This window comes from Dioscorea cayenensis, chromosome 1, assembly GCF_009730915.1.
Source record: "Dioscorea cayenensis subsp. rotundata cultivar TDr96_F1 chromosome 1, TDr96_F1_v2_PseudoChromosome.rev07_lg8_w22 25.fasta, whole genome shotgun sequence".
In the NCBI taxonomy this organism is placed as follows: domain Eukaryota; kingdom Viridiplantae; phylum Streptophyta; class Magnoliopsida; order Dioscoreales; family Dioscoreaceae; genus Dioscorea; species Dioscorea cayenensis.
The window spans coordinates 1129828-1147737 of record NC_052471.1 but is presented as its reverse complement, the minus strand read 5'-3'; the positions used below and the strand labels follow the sequence as shown (position 1 = coordinate 1147737).

The following is a 17910-nucleotide window of genomic DNA, read 5'->3' as shown; positions in this document are numbered from 1 at the left end:
AAAAGGTAAAAAAAAAAATATTCTTTGTCAACAACATAATTATGTTTAAAAATTAAATAATGATCACATGTTTTGTTAATGCACATAATTCATTCTTATAAAAGTATTCATTTCAATAACATTTAAGAAAAAAACAAATTAAAGTTCCTCCATGTCCACCGTTCTTTTAATTATTAATAAACACTAGCAACAAAACTTCAATATATATGTAAATATATGTTCAAATCAATGGATATAAATCCAAACTCTTTCACATTAAATTTCATGCATGGTATGATAAATCAAGACGCATGGTTTTAAATATTCTTTTCATAAGAACCAACCAAATCTAACATTAAGATACATCTCATAAGAAAGATACGAGATCAAATTAATTACTTAAATCTCAACGATGACTTGTCTTCAAAGTTTGACACACAAAATAATAAATAAATAAATAAGAGTGTTTGAAAAATGCATCGAAATTTCAAGGACACTTGTTGTAAGGAGACCCACATAACATAACTATATAAAATAACGATATCATATAAAAATGAAAACAACTGTTTGAAAACCATTGATACAAAGAATCTATAAATTCAAGAAACTGAATTTATAAGGAACTTAGACTTTTTTGAAAGTATTTGTGTTTAGGTAGGTGTGAGTAAAATTAGGAAAAAGATTACTAAGCTTATAATATAGTTTGTCAATTTCATTTCATGAGGTGTAATGTGATGCACAACTTGACTTCTATTTTTTGAGTTGTTTATTCATCACTCAAAGATTCATGAAAGTGAGTGTTGGTTGGCTTTTCTTTTTCAATGTTTAATTTTCATGCTTTGGTGAAGAAGAAGGAACACTCACGTTTTTTGTACTATAATAATTTTAATTGATGTGATAATTAACAAGATAAGTAACATTGCTTAACTTTTTCTTTTAATTTTTTTTCTCAATTTCCAAAGGAATAATAATTAACAATATCTTTTGTATCACATAAATATCAAATATAAAAATATTTTCTATTCTTATTTTAATATAAAAACGTTATAATTTATTGATTAAAATTATCTACATATTAAATATTTAATGTAGACATTATAAAAAATATTTATAAATATCATTTTAACTCAAATAACTATGGAAATTTACATAATATTTCTTAGTATAAGAACATTAATATTTTGTTATAATTCTAATTTTTCTACATTTACTTCAATCACTTTCATGATCAACAGTGCGGTATACTTGATATATATTGGTTGAGAAAGATAAAGATATTTGATTCCATTAATGGAAATTAAAGTCAAAGAGACAAGAGATTACGTATTATGGCATAGTTTATACTTATCTTAAATATATTTTTTCCTTGACATTAATAAATTATAAAATAAATATGATTTATATAATATTTAACGCTATTAAATCTATTTTATAATTTATGGAAGGGTAAACTTCAACATGATTTTTTATGCTATTTATTCATGAGGTTTTTGTGCACTCGTATATCATGTTTGAATATATGTATATATATTTAGAGTTAATTATTTTTTTCAAAGATAAAATAATTAATTATATAATAATGAAATAGTTTATCACGGGACCATTTTTCCAACACATATAAAGTTTTAGGGGGCTCTAGCTCTTTTATAGCACTAGTAATTATTTAATGATTTTATTTCATAAAATAATATAACTTTATTTTTTTTTTTTATCAAACTTTAATCTTAGAGCCACACATTAATTATAAATTTTATTAAAATATCTATTGAAATCTCATTATATAAATATTTGGTTTAATCTCACCTCACCAAGGACTATATATATATAAACAAAGGATCAAGGGATAAAGTTAATTAGTTTCTTTAATGATACTTAATTAATATGTACATTAATATATACTAGATGGTTATCAATTGATTAAATTATTCATCAACAACTCAAGATTGGCATAAAAATTACAATGATGGTAAACCGAGATCGATCCAGCCAATTCAACCAGAAAAATTGAGAACCGACCACAAGGCTGGTCCGATCATACCGTATACCTTTTGCGAGTCCCAAGAGAAACATGAGGGTTTTTTTAAATATTTTTTTAATATTTGTAATACTTAGGAAATTAGTATAGCTATAAAACTAAAATTTTAAATATTAAATATAATTATATTTCAGATATTTAGAAAATCAAATAAAATCTATAAATTAAAAAATTAAATATTACATTTAATTAGTTGTGTTTTTAATTATAAAAAATATATATTATTTTTATTTTTTATATAATGTATTTTTTTAATATTTTATTATTGACTTCGGTTCGACCCGGTTGAACCTACCGATCCTGACCCCTGAGCTTGGGCGATCAATACCCCGGTCGGGTTTGACTACCTTAGAAAATTAAGCTTCCAAACCAAATTTGAAATTAATTTTGAGTTAAAGACACTCTAAATAAAGCTTAGTTTAATAGCTTGTAATATATAAATATATAATATATATATATATAATTTTATGTATAATAAATTGAAAATGTTATATAATTTATATAATTTATTATTAAAAAAATAAAAATAGTTCAATTGTAGTTTCAAGCTAAATTGGAAAACAGGTTAGAGGCTGACATTATTTTGAGGCATATAAATCTTAATTAATTAATTCTTTACTCAATAAAATGAAATACACTGAACTGGAAACAAATCAAGGTTCAATTTTTTTGTTCTCAAGAAAAACTTTCAATTATTTATAAAACAATAGTTTCCATAAAATGATGTCAATACATTCTTGTAAAGGTCAAAATCTTTGCCAATGTCTTCTTATTATATTAAAAAAAGAAAAAAAAATCCCACGTTTGCTCAATGTTATGTTTGTAAGTAATTTAAATACATTCTTAGAAACTAATTTTGTATTTAATATTCATTATTAATATAAGAAATTAATTTCATCATTTCAGAGTGTATTGGTTATAAAAATAGTTCCTTATTTATTATGGTTATAAAATATATAAATATATGTTAAAGTATTTTTTTTTTAAATGCCCATAATAACCCAAATTTTATGAGTCATTTTCAATTTTATAAAAAACTTGAACATAGTACCTAAGTTTACCTTTTTTTTTTTTCATGTATCCAAGAAAAAATCTTTAAAAAAAAATCCCACAAACTAACAGCCATCAAATTTGTTAGTGGTTTAAATCTTGTTGTCTTTGAATTGTTCTTATTCTTATTCTTTTTCTTTTGATTCTACCCCAAATAAAATATTGAACTTATTACTTATATTTTTTTTTCCTCTTTTTTTTAAATTTTCATCCATGAATTATTCATACTGATACTCTTATTCTTTTTTTTTTTCTTTTGAACAGGAATATTCTAAGCATATTTTACATAAATCTTGTCTATACGCTGCTTTCTAAGTAGAACATATGAACCACAAATTCATATATCTTTTTTGCATCTTGTTCTCAATCACCAGATAAAACCTTGGACATCCAAAGAAGGCAATAATGCACTACAAACAAAAAAGAACATAAGCCCTTTAGCTAAATTTCAACCACAAAAATAAAAAAATAAATAAAATAAGACAAAAAAAAAATGGAAAGAAAGTTAAAATAATAAATAAAAGGAAATAGTATCTACCAATGATTAACAGAAAAAAAAATCTAGATTTTCTCATGGGCATATTGGTAACATTTTCCAAGCTTTTCATTATATATATATATATACCACTTAAAATCTACACACATGCCATCATTTTACTTCAGAATAAGTGAGATTCTTATATATATATACACACATACATTTTTCTATTTTCAAATTTATGTTTTAATGTATATATGGATTGATATATTATCCAAATAAAAGTTTATGTTGCAATAGTTGTAAGTTTGTAACTCCAAAAATGTCATCTTTCTCAAACAGCCATGAGAAAAAAAAAATCCAAATAATTTATCTATTTAATAAATTATTTTAAATTATAATTTAATAAAAATACTATGAAACCATCAAAAATAGTTTGGGGAACATAAAAAATATGCTTATAATTCAGACCACCAATTATTTTTTATATTAAAAAAAATAAAAATCTATTTATCAGAAATATCACATGATTCACATCGCACTCCTAAATCTAAACAAAATATCATTCTAACCCCTCAAATTATATAAAAATAATTTTTTCTTAAAATATATTTTTATTTTATTTTTTACAAGCACAAGCTCTAAACCGATCTAAATTATAATACTGAACTCTATAAAAAAAATAATAATAGAATCTTTTATAGTTTTTTATAGACAAAATAAAAAATTTAATTCAAAAATGGATCAATTTGATGCGGTAATTATTATTTGATATTATTAAATAAAAAAACTATATGATGTAAATACCATGAATTCATATATCTAAAACATTAAAAAACCTTCCAAAAAAAAAAAAAATTCACACCTGTTTACAAGTGACATTAGCATGAGGACATGCTCCAAGCTGATATTTTGCATAATAAATTCTAAATACAAGCAAATGGGACCCACATAATATCTCAATGCCATCCAGAAACCTCATCTCAACCAACCACGTGTCAACCTCCTAACCTCACACTACCCATCTCCCCACCAAAATCCCGCCACGTGGCACACCCCTCACCAAAATATCCACCCGACACGTGTCCCACTCTCATAATATTCAACCCACTCAAGATTCCCAAATTTAAAAAAAAAAAATCTCATCTGAGACTCATGCTCGGCCACGTCATCCATCATCCACACCATCCAATCCCTTCTCTCCTCCCCTGTTTGCTGACGTGGCCTAAAGCTAGTGGGTTTAGATATTTTGGTTCATATTAACTTCTCTTCTCTCTCTCTCACATGGAAGTTACCGTGCGAACAGGTACTGATTGGCCCAGAGTGAAGAACTCATCCCAAAAATATCTCGGATTTTGAGGCCAAAATATCTGGGCATCAGCTGCTGTGCTCTTCTTTAATGGATGAGTAGTAGTTGTTGTAGTAGTAATATCATTAGTGGCAGAGAAATTGAAAGTCTTAAAGATATTTGAGATATGGGAAAGAGAGAAGAAGAAAGCATGGAGGAAGTGAGGTGGGAAACTTTGTTTCTTAATAGACCTGTTAGAGTTCTTCTTGTTGAAGGTGATGATTCCACTAGACAGATCATCTCTGCTTTGCTTCGCAAGTGTGGTTACAAAGGTTTGTTCTTTGATTTGAAGCTTGAAGTTTTTGGTTTGGATTTTGTGTTTGTTTGTTTGTTGATAAGAAAGGGAGGATCTGGTTTATTGGATTTTTCTCATTTTTGATGTTTGTGTGTTAGATTTTGATTTGAATGTGTTTTGAACTTAAGTTTTGATGGTTCTTTTAAATTCCTATAAAAAAATGTTATGATGTATGAGTATTGAGAGCATATAGACTCATGAAGATTGCTTCTAGTTTTAGGTTCTTGAATTAAAAAAACTAGGAATTTTTAGTATGTGAATCTTCTCCTTCTTTTCATACCAAGATTTGTGTGAAGAGGTTTTGTATACCAATTTGTCTAGGTGAGTTTCCCCCAAAGGTAAATTTGGTGTTAAGATCTCAGATTAACCATTTTCTTTATACAAATATGTGATTGTCTTCTCTGAATCTTAATTTTTTACTCATCAATTTGAAAATTCAATTGTTTTTCTCATTTCTGCTGTAATTTTTTTTGCCTCAGTTCTTTCAGTATCTGATGGGGTAAAGGCATGGGAGGCAATTACAGGTTGCCATGTTGATCTTGTTTTGACTGAAGTAGAATTGCCATCCCTCTCTGGTTTCGGTCTTCTGACGATGATAATGGAACATGAGACTTGCAAAAACATTCCTGTCATAAGTATGATTCTCTTTGTTACAATTCTCATCAATTTCTTTATTCTGTTGTTTGTATTATGATACTGAAAACCTTGCCATTTTTGCAGTGATGTCTTCTCATGATTCGGTTAGTGTGGTTTTCAAATGTATGTTAAAAGGGGCAGCCGATTATCTTGTAAAGCCAATACGCAAGAATGAGCTCAGGAATTTATGGCAACATGTTTGGAGAAGACATTTGGTATGTTTCTTGCATCACTGTCAATTCTTTGTTTTTCTTTACTCTTATCTGTTATGCTTTTTGTTAGTCTTTTGTGATCGTATTTTCTGATCAGGCATCCGGTGAACATGCTGGTGCACAACGGAACCAAGATGAGAAGCCTGTGAATGGTGAATTGGAAGCAAATCTTGAAAATAATGCGAGCAATTATTCTAGTGATTATGTAGATTGTATGGACAAAAATGATGGTAACACTGCAAAAGGGAGTGAAGCTCAAGTGAGTTCAATGATTCAAGTTAGTTATTCGCTCGATTAATCTAGTTTTATGTTTCTGATTTGTTTGTAGGAGTAAGTATTGTTTTAGTTGCATGTTTCGACAATTTAGAATGAGCTCAGATTTGGAGTTTCACTTGGTTTTTCTGCACTTTGGTGCTGTGCAGAGTTCCTGTACAAGATCAGACACAGAGGCTGAGAGTAAATACATGAAAAATATGCAGGAAACCAAACAGCAGACAAGCAAGTCATGCATTCTTTTGGATACCAAAATGACTCTGGATGGGGATGAGCATGATATGGTGTCAATGAAACATGCTGTTGCTGAAGCCGAAGGTATGAAACTCGTATTTAGGCTGTCGTGTTTTATCTGAAGCCAATTGTGAGGTGTATGACAAGTGAATTCTTGCAGATAAATCAGTTACATTGGGTCCAGAATGTTACTCCAGTGAAGTGCTCGCCGACAATGGTTCTTCGGCAGTTGTGGCAATGAAAGAAGATTTTAAAGTGATGGACTCTGTGGATATCGATGATGCTACCAATGAGATTAAGCCTAAAGAAGCCATTGATCTGATTGGGGTAATGGACAGTCAAAGCAATGGGATTAATGCTTCAGAAGATCATCCTGTTTATGATCTTTTAGAGCTTTCTTTGAGAAGAACCACACAAGCTTGTTCTCAAACACAAGAGAACAATGAACCAAAGACATTAAATCATTCAAATTCCTCTCCATTTTCACTGTGAGTGCCGTGTTGATTACATTCATGTACTTGATATTTGCATTCAGTTACTTATTCTGCAACCTTTTAAATTCATTTTTCAGGTATACAGGCAGGACACCATTGCCACCTTCCCCGATTCCCATGAAGGTAATAACTGAGAGGGAGAAGTTACTCGGTTCTTCTTCAATGAAATCACAAGTTATTCAAGTTTCGGGTAATATGCACGAAAGAGAAACATCAAACAGCATCGAAGATACCAATCCATCAGGTTCTGGAAATACGAATCAAGATGAAGCATCACTCCATCTCTCCCTTAGAGCTATTCCTTTCCCGGTTCCGATTACATGGCAAACTAATGGTTCACTACTCCAGCCAATGTTTACTCCACAATCAAGTAATGCTTTTGTGAGTACAATGCCGACAATTTCCAAGGAAGCAGACCATCCAAATTCTGCAGATGAAGTCAATGCTATGCTAAGTGAACAACTCCCAACATATCATTCTTCAGAAAATAAGGAAGAGATTGCCGAAATCAGAGATGAACAGGTAGATGCTTCGACTGTAATCGTTGACAGTAATAACAGCAATATCAATGCTGAAGTTGGAAAGAATGAAGTACCTTTTGTTCATGATGGAATGCAGCAAATGGACTTCCTTCGCATGAACCAAAGAGAAGCGGCCTTAACCAAATACCGATTAAAGAGGAAGGACCGATGTTATGAGAAGAAGGTATACATTTATATACTCTATATTTAAAATGATGCAAATCAATTCATTGTCAACTCATTCTTGGCTATCTTTTCACAGGTTCGATATCAAAGCCGAAAATTACTTGCTGAGCAACGACCCCGAGTAAAGGGACAATTCGTTCGACAAATTCAACACTACAGCAGTGATTCAGTGACCGGATAATTGCAATTCTTGTGTTGCAGAGCCAATTCTAACATAACAAAGGATTTCCACACATCAAACATCATATATATATATATATATATATATCTAACTTCTTTTATGGTATTGTGATACAATAGTAATGAGTTTCAGGCATCTTGTATGGCATGCCTTTTGTTAACTTTTGTTCAGCTTTTGTTTATTTGAGACTGGATTCTTTCATCTGTTGTAAATATTGTCAGGGTCTTCTACACCATTTGATTTTGGTTTTTGGTTTGCTATTTCTTGTATATGAATATTCCTCTATGGCTTGCCTTTGTTACATATAAATATATTTGTTTCTACTGCATTATTGACTTTTTCTTATCTGTTTATACTTTGTACTAAACATTCAAAATTTAAGTAAATATATATTTGTTTCTCTTCTTTTCATTCTCTTTTTATACTCTTGCCAAACATTCAATAAATTTTTTAAAAAAAAAGCATCTTTTCTCTTCTTTTGATTCTTCTTTTCCCTCCATTCCAATTTCTTCCCCTAAAAGCAAACACAAAAGAAGTAAACTATGAAAAAATAAATAGAACAAAAAAGAAAAAATAGGTCCCATGAAGAAAAGCAAGAGAGCTTGTTTTACACATCACAAGTCCACTACCATCCTTTCCTTCACTATGTCTCTATTCCTGTCCATTCAGCATCAGAACCTCTTCTTAATAGTGACCTATCCTTAACTTTATCTTTTCTATATCTTCATTAAGGCATAACCTCAACTTTGTTCCAACCAAAATTTAATACTCTATCACTCACCCTCATGGCTTCACTCGGTTTCTCATCCTATCAATTTAATTTTTTTAATTAAATTAGACAAGATAATATATTTAGTTTGAATGCTCTCCTCTCACCTTTAGTAGAGCATCTGTACTGTTTTTTTGTTTTTTTATCGAATGAATGTGGTTTATCCACTTTTTCAAAAAAAAAAAAATAATAATTAATTAATTAAATTATTTAATTTGTTTGCAACGTTGTTAGTTAAAATAAATTAGTATGCATCTAGAAAATGTATTAGAATAACTAATAATTCCATATCAATTAATTTAGAAAATATAATATTTTTTTGTTTGAATTGAAACCGAATATTATAGTTGGTTTGCATATAATACGTACAACATTTTAGTATTTTTTTTCAAGGATTAATTACTTGAAAACCACTCTGTTTTCTAACTTACTCCAAAACAACCCCAATTTTTCAACATGTTAATAAAACAAGTCAATTCCTTGACTTGTTATTTCTTATAATATTTATTATATTATGTTAAACTTTAAGTTAATATATTAATATCACATCCCTATAAAAACTAAGTTAGCTAATAGCTTTATGGTCTATTGACACAATATACTCTATATAAAGTGCTCATATTCCGCTGAAAATATGAGTTCATATACTCTATATAAAGTGATCATATTCTACTAAAAATGTGAGTTCGAATCTCAGCTCATGCAAAATTAAAGCACAGATTGCACATCTTATTAATAAAATTAATAAATAATTTGAATTGTCAAGTAATCTAAACCTTTTTGTTACAATTGACACCTTCCTCAAATCTCTATAAACACACACTCATAAGCACCACACTCCAAAACCAAAACTCAAGAAGAAGAAGATGGGCAATGATCACAATTGTCAACATTCACGCAATGGATTCACTCCAAAAACCACTCTGTTTTCTGACTTACTCCAAAAAAAACCCCAATTTTTCAACATCTTAATAAAACAAGTCAATTCTTTTACTTGTTATTTCTTATTATATTATGTTAAACTTTAAGTTTACATCTATCATCCATAAAAAAAATATTTATATATTAATATCACATCATTATAAAACCTAAGTTAGCTAATACCTTCATGGTCTATTAACACCATATATCCTATATAAATTGTCCATAATATTCCGCTAAAAAAATGAGTTCGAATCTCAAGCTCACGTAAGATTAAAGTATAGATGCGCTTGCACATATTACTAATAAAATTAATAAATAACTTGGATTGTCAAGTAATCTAAACCTTTGTTACAATTGACACCTTCCTCAAATCTCTATAAACACACACACACTCATAAGCACCGCACTCCAAAACCAAAACTCAAGAAAATCAAGAAGAAGAAGAAGATGGGCAATGATCACAATTGTCAACATTCACGCAATGGATTCACTTCAAGCATGGGTCGTCTCCTGTGTTGCACAATCCTCACAATCCTCATCCTCTGCGGCATCATCGCCCTCATCCTCTACCTTGTCTACCGCCCTTCCAAACCCCACTTCGCCATCTCCGGCGTCGCCGTCTACCAACTCACCACCACCTCCACCAACTCCACCACCACCATTACCACCACCCCAGCTGCCACAAACTCCATCATCTCTAACCTCCAGTTCACCGTCCTCAGCCACAACCCCAACCACCGGAGTTCCATTCTCTATGACCATCTCTCCTCCTACGTCACTTATAGAAACCAAGCCATAACTCAACCAGTATCATTGCCTATGCTTTTTCAAGAGAAACAAGGAGAGGTTGCTTTGTCTCCGGTGATGGGTAGTTTTACTCCGGTGCCGGTCTCCGGCGATGTGGTAACTGGGTTAATGAGTGATGAAGGTTATGGTGTAGTGGGACTTAGGTTGGTGATCATTGGAAAGCTTAGGTACAAATCAGGACCGTTTAGGAGTGTATGGTATGGTTTCTTTGTAAGGTGTGATGTGCTCATTGGTCTCCGGAAGGGTTGCTCCGGCCAAGTTCCTATTCTTGGTGCCCCGGAATGTGATGTTGATGTTTGATCCCTTCTTCTTCTTCTTCTTCTTCTTCTTCTTCTTCTTGTTTTAGTTGTTATGTTTTATATTATTAATTATTATGGTGATGTTATCTCTTATTTGTTATTTTCATGAATATATATATATATATATATATATAATGGGGGAATTATAATGAAATTTTGGAGAATGGAATGATAAGTTTATGTTGTTTGAGTATTGATTATTTATATTACATAATTTAATATTTTAGGTTTTAACACATGAATTATATATATATATAAGGCATAGTGTATGGTTTTAAAGTACGGTACAATGTCTTTCTTTTTTTAAAAAAAATAATAATAATTTTCTTGTTTTGAGTGGTTGTGTTTGAATAATTGAATTCACGTGCTTGTTGGTTGCATGGATGTGAAATTTAAAATCTAGTACCTATCTTCCTGAATAATTCATTTATATAATCTCTGCAAAAATCTTCAAAATTATTTTATAGTATTACTTGGTTAAAATTAAATTAATAACATAGATAATTGTTGGTTCTCATAATTGCATGGATGTGAAGACTAAAATTGTGTGCATATATTGGAAAATAATATATTTGTTTATGTATAAGTACAAAAATTGACTTATTAAATAATCAAAAACTTCAAGCTCTTCTTAAGTGATAATATATTTTGTAAGCATGTCATTTTAAGTTTTGGATTTTGAGTGGTGATGATTTCATTCGCTTTTACAAAAGCAAATGTACTACTTGTAATTGCAACCAACTAATATGGATTTGGACCATAAAAGCACATGAATATATATAATTCGTAAATAAAATAAAACTTCATTAACGCTTAATTAATCTCTTCAACATCAAGCTCCTTAAGAATATAATCTTATGATTGGTTTAGACATTAATGACTAAGTGAACCTAGATAAGATGCTCATCCCACTATGACATGGTTTGTTCTCCATGTTGGACATGGGAATCTGATTCAACTTCATTGATAAACTTCATAATTCTCCTCATATATGATAACAAAATGCACCTTTTTATAAAGTTTTATAAAGTTTTATAAAAGCAATCACTATCTCATGATTTACTCTGAAAATATATAATTTAACTAGAAAAAAAAATTAGCAGACCATGAGGATTTAAATGACCAATAATTCATTGAAGAAATAAGTTAAAATATAGTTCGAGTGGAATTTAAATTAACAAAATTATTTCTATACTCACGTTTTAAGTCTATGGCATAATTTTGTTCAGAGTAACTAATAAGCCCTCATCATTTAAGTTTTTTTAAAAAAAAAACTTAAATATATAAGCTTGTGTTTCTTACACTTTTAGCTTAAATTTCTGGATTGAATCAAGCTTAAAGTATATGTTCAGTTTGCCACAATGTCATTGAAGACAAACACAATCAATAATTTTCTCAGCAACTTACCAAATTTGGGAGCCCTATATCTATATATCTCAGTTACAATGGCCTCAATGAAACTCTACCAAAGAGCAATACTGATAATAACTAATCAACTCACAAATATAGCAAATGGAGTAAATGGAGTGAGGTGCCGAAATTTTGCTTAACAGGACAAGATCAAATACTGTACACAGTTATACATATTGCTGCAATTTCAATGATGAATCATTCATTAGATAAATTCCCCCTCAAATTTTGTTGGAAATTATTGTATTCCCAAACATTATATTATACCATGTTGATTTTTCATAGGAAGTATAATACATATATGAAGGATATGGTGGATACAGAAATAACTGAGCACTAACCTGTTTGTCAGCTTTAATAGCTTTTTCTTCTGCAAACGTAAAATTATGACTTTGCAAACAAGCAAATTCTACATATACTCCTACAAGAAATTCTAAATAAGTCAGTCTTCCATAATGACTCATACTTTTATATTGACCGGTAATTGGGTGATCTTCAAAGCTTGAAGTTGGTATCTAATTAAGTTTAATATCAACAGGACTTGAAAATTCTTTTCATTGGTCAACCTTTTCTTTGTTTGTTTTTGGACTAATATATATTTTAACTTATGAGATAATATAAATTAACATATAGATCACAATGTCTCATTTTCTTTGAACCCTCAATACAATTACTTGTCAAAGCTTTAGCAAAGGTAAATTGTAACGTTTTCCAACAAATTCTGAGTCAAATTATTATTTTAGGCTTTATCATGCAAATCACAGAAGGATTAGTGGATGTAAGACAAATGAACACTAATCTGTCTATCAGCATTAATGGTTTTCTTCCCCAAAGCACTTCCATTCAAATATGAGACTAAATAAATAATTCATACCTTTTTTCAGCCCATGTTCATCGATGACTATTTCAAAGCAGCAACATTATTTTGTTTGATGTCAATAGCACAGCATTTTGCTTTCTTTCGTCTGTAAAAGATCACATAAACAATATGGTAACTCCAACTTCTCTAGAAACAGATTTGGTGGACTAAACAAACAAGAACTTGTCAAAGCTTCAGCGATATACCTGAAAATTCTATGTTCAGAGGTATCAGCATACATGTTCTCATTTCCATAAAAACTCATGCACATGACAATTTTTGATAGAGAAACATAGACAAACATCCTCTAACAGATGGAGACGCATAGGCCACTGCATCTCCTTCTAGTGCTGGGATGTTTAACCAGTAAAATCATTCAGTGCATGAGCTGCATTCAGCATGAAAGGGTAGCATTGCTCAAGTTCAAAGCAAGACTGGAAGATCCTCACCATCTTCTGTCATCATGGACAGGTGAAGATTGCTGCACATGGAGAGGAATCGGCTGCAACAACAAAACTGGTCATGTTAATATGATGGATCTCCGACATGAGCATCTCTGTGATGGTCCCAGCAACAATGGGTTGCTGAGTGGGGAGATAAATCCTTCATTGCTTGACTTGCAACACCTGAACCACTTGGACCTGAGTTCCAACAATTTCAAAGGAATCCCGATACCGAACTTCATCGGTTCATTTGCTGAATTGAGTTATCTCAATCTGTCTAATGTTGGCTTCACTGGGATGATTCCTCCTCAGCTTGGAAATCTCACTAGTTTAAGGTACCTTGATCTCAACTCACTCTATCATGCAAATCATCGCTTGTTTGCTGATGAACTAAACTGGATTTCACGTCTCTCAACTTTGAAACATCTTGACATGAGCGGCGTAAACCTTGCAAAAGCTTCTAATTGGCATTATGCGGTTTCAATGCTCCCTGTTCTTACAGTATTACTTTTATCAGACTGCCAACTTCAACAGCTTCCTTCTTCTGCTCCAAATTTCAATTTCACTAATTCTATACGCATCATTGATCTCAGTAACAACCAAATCAACTCCAACTTTCCTGTATGGATGACAAATTTTAGCAACCTTGTCCAGCTTGATCTCTGGTTCAATCATTTCCATGGTCCGATACCTGAAGCTATTGGCCAGATGACATCCCTGGAGGTGCTTCAGCTCGGACTCAATAACTTTGTTGGTCCATTGCCAAGAAACATGGGCAATATATGTAACTTGCGCAGTCTTGATCTTTCATCCAACAATATCAGTCAAAACACAAGCACATTCTCGGATATTTTCTCTTTATGTATCGGTAATACTGTTGAGATCTTAAATTTGAGAAGCAATATGTTGAGAGGTGAACTGATGAATTGGTTGGTGATGCTCAAAAGAATAGTCATTCTTGATGTCAGCAAGAACTCTCTGGACGGACCAATTCCTGCTTCCATCGGGAATCTGTCGAGTTTGAGAGGGTTGTATCTCAGTTATAATGGACTGAATGGAAATCTACCACTGAGCATTGGACAACTGTCAGAACTGAAAATTTTTGACATCTCGTCCAATTCAGTAGGAGGTGTTGTCACTGAAGCTCATTTTGCCAATCTTTCAAAGTTGGAAGACCTGGGCATGAGATTAAATTCATTGGCTTTCAATGTGAGCAGAAATTGGATTCCTCCATTCCAGCTAAAAATAATTAGTCTGTCAAACTGCCAGTTAGGCCAACGATTCCCTTCATGGCTTAGAACACAGAAGTACTTTGTACAACTCTACATCTCCAATGCAGGAATTGCAGATAAATTACCTGACTGGTTTTGGAAATTGTCAAATTTCGTCACACTTTTAGATCTCTCTCATAACCGAATCACCGGAAGTATTCCTCCATATTTAAAGTTCTATAGCATCCGAATAATCAATTTGAGCTCAAACATGTTTTCAGGTCCATTGCCTTCCCTGCCACCAGATGTAGAATACGCGGATCTATCAGATAACTCATTCTCAGGCGAACTTCATCAAATCTTCAGTGGAAATTTATACAGCTTGGCTCAAATATATCTTTCAAATAACCTCATAAATGGTGCAGTTCCTGCATCTATATGCAAAATTCAGATTTTGGAAGTAGTTGATCTTTCGAACAATCTTCTTTCTGGTGAGCTCCCAATATGCTTCTCTGATTTGCGTGACTTGTTCGTAGCTAATCTTGCAAACAACAATCTAACGGGTTTGGTTCCGGAAGTGGCTTCTCCTTGCATTGTGGAAGTGCTTCATTTAGGAAGCAACAATCTCTCTGGAGAAATCCCTTCATCTCTAAAATCCTGCAACTATCTAGTAACTTTAGATCTTGGTGGGAATAATCTGACTGGAAGAATACCAACTTGGATCGGACAGAACATGAAATTCCTGAGGATACTCCGGCTTCGACACAATATGTTCTATGGTAGCATCCCTCAAGAACTATCAAATCTACAGCTACTTCAAATTTTAGACCTTTCAGATAATCACTTGTCCGGAAGGATACCTCAAGATTTCGGCAACTTAACAGCAATGAAATACACAACTGAGGCAACAGAGACCGCACTGGAGAGCTTTGAAAGCCAGACTTTGACAAGAACAGACAACATTAGCACCATTGGTTACAGCGATAGCATATCAGTCTTCACCAAAGGCATGCTGCTACAATACACCAAAACCCTCCCATTAATGAGAAGCATAGATCTTTCAATGAATCAACTGTCAGGACAAATACCTGTTGAACTAGGCAGTCTGCATGGACTGAAAAGTCTGAACTTGTCTGGAAATCATCTCACAGGACACATCCCCGCATCAATCGGTGGCTTATACTCATTGGAATCTCTTGATTTGTCAGCAAACAGTCTTGAAGGTGAAATTCCATCAAGTTTATCTACCATAAGTTTTCTGAGCCACCTGAACCTTTCTTATAACAACTTGTCAGGAAGAATTCCATCAGGTTACCAACTTCAGACTCTGAATGATCCATTTATTTACATCGGGAACCATAATCTTTGCGGTCCTCCTCTACAACAAAAATGCGACAGCGATGCCACAGTTCATGATCTGATACCATCTTGTATTTATTCTGAAGACGGTTGCGAATCTGATGACACACAATGGTTCTATTATGGTGGTGTTACTGGCTATGTGTTTGGTCTATGGGCAGTATGTGTTTCTTTACTGTTCAGTGAAGCTATTAGAAATGCTTTTGGATTGATTGATTTCACGCATCATATAATGAACTTCAGAAATCATCAGATTGAAACCAGGAGTTGAATTAAGTCTGTAGGTACACTTCAGCTACAACCTATTTTATCTTCCTTTAACTTTTGTAGTTATTTACATCATAAATTGTAAAAGGCAAACTATGAGAACAAAGAAAGGTTTTGCCCATGACAGAGGTGAATCCTTCACCAACTTTTTATTTCTTCAATTTTGCTTTATGTCTATAGATTATATCCATTTTGGTTTGTCCAAAAAAAATAAAACACAAGAAGAACGAAAACAAGAAGAGAGATAACCACAAAATATATTAAAAGGAGAACATGTATAGATACCCGGACTAACAGAGGGAATAATAAGACAAAGGCTGCCCTAACAAAACATGCATCAATCTCTATCAATTGGATCGATGGTTGTGTTAGTATGCTTGCCTGAATCCAAAGAAGAATTGAGAAGGTGAAGGCTGCACTCGACGGTGGACAAAAAAACCTCTAGATTATTTTTCTTTCAATCAAAATTGATGAGCGCAGAACAATTATTGAAGATGAGGCTATTTGGTTACAACCAAATGTTCAAAAGAACAAGCAAACGAAACAAGAGTCTCACATGTACTCCATATATGGGAGATTAAATTGGTCCTCTAGGATGACCCTACCTCAACTAAGAGGAGGGATACCTAGTGAGGTTAAATAAGCAATCAAAATGGATCCTTATTCAAAAAACCAAACAGGTATTGCAAGAACAAATGGTCCACCATCTCCATAGCATCATAACAATGCACATAAGATGCAACAAGCAAACCATTGTAGCTATGCCTAGCAAGATTGTCCACGGTCAGAATTTTGTTATTCCAAACTATCCAATTGAAAATAATAATTTTGCTACAATGGGACCCTTCCAAAGAATTGACTCAAAAACGAACAATTTAGCCATCATTATTGAAGAAACAGTAGGACATAATAGAAAAACTCTTGTTATTCTCAAGACCCTAGACTTTGGAGTAACTTGAGCCAATGGAGAGGAATGGGACGTATACAATGTGCTCAACCAAAATAATCGTCAATAAGGTGGGGCCTCATTGAAAGAAGGGGCAAGAGAAAAAAAAAGCCAAGTAGAAAATCAAGAATAGAAACAAATAGTTAAGAAATGTCAAGATAATGTACCTGCCAAATGGCTAACAAGATCCAACCATTAAACTTGCAATTGTTAAAAAAAAAAAGAAAGGAAGCCTTATCTCAAACAGTATTATTAAAAGCGCAAAAAAGGCTCACTTAAGAGCCCAAAGCGAGGTGAAACGAGGCTATAGCACCTCATAAAAAGACAAGGCAAAGCGCCACCAAAGAAGTGTTGCCTAAGCGAGAACTTCAACCCAAACGCAGGGAAAAAAAGCAAAGCCTTATTTTTGTTAGTTTTCTCTTTTTCAACATTCTTAAATGCTTTTTAGGAAACAATATTATAGAGTAACAAATGCTTTCTAGTAAATATGAACAATTATACTTGGAAAGTGCAAATGTCAATTTTTTCAAAATATATTAAGGCAACTTTTTGGAATATGGAGAGATTTTTTAGGAAAGAAATAAAGCAAAGAAAAGATATTTAATAGAAAAACAAACTCCATAGGAAAGCTAAAGGAAATTTGAGAGATTTTATGTGATTAATTGGAGAGTTCAACTTTGAAAAGAATAGTGAA

At 32.1% G+C, this 17910-nt stretch overlaps 3 protein-coding genes across 5 annotated transcripts; all 3 read left to right on the top strand.

Annotated features, from left to right (window-relative positions):
* Window positions 1-4834: 4834 nt before the first annotated feature.
* On the top strand, window positions 4835-8259 carry LOC120259906 (two-component response regulator-like PRR95). 3 transcript variants are annotated; one of them, XM_039267379.1, is made up of 9 exons: window positions 4835-5162; window positions 5665-5820; window positions 5906-6036; window positions 6131-6310; window positions 6456-6624; window positions 6701-7028; window positions 7112-7556; window positions 7653-7739; window positions 7818-8259. In XM_039267379.1, exons 1-9 carry the CDS (start codon window positions 5018-5020, stop codon window positions 7920-7922), a joined length of 1746 nt encoding a protein of 581 aa, XP_039123313.1. In that variant the 5' UTR covers window positions 4835-5017; the 3' UTR covers window positions 7923-8259. The 3 variants fall into 3 exon arrangements, with proteins under 3 accessions (XP_039123313.1, XP_039123303.1, XP_039123309.1); XM_039267369.1 differs by having other exon boundaries at window positions 7112-7739; XM_039267375.1 differs by having other exon boundaries at window positions 4836-5162; window positions 6131-6292; window positions 7112-7739.
* Window positions 8260-9968: 1709 nt separating this feature from the next.
* LOC120261959 (NDR1/HIN1-like protein 1) lies at window positions 9969-10814 on the top strand. Its single transcript, XM_039269982.1, has one exon. It carries the CDS (start codon window positions 10063-10065, stop codon window positions 10720-10722), a length of 660 nt encoding a protein of 219 aa, XP_039125916.1. The 5' UTR covers window positions 9969-10062; the 3' UTR covers window positions 10723-10814.
* A 2388-nt stretch (window positions 10815-13202) lies between these two features.
* LOC120262315 (receptor-like protein EIX2) lies at window positions 13203-16274 on the top strand. The gene has a single exon (XM_039270407.1). It carries the CDS (start codon window positions 13305-13307, stop codon window positions 16272-16274), a length of 2970 nt encoding a protein of 989 aa, XP_039126341.1. The 5' UTR covers window positions 13203-13304.
* The last annotated feature ends 1636 nt before the right edge of the window (window positions 16275-17910 follow it).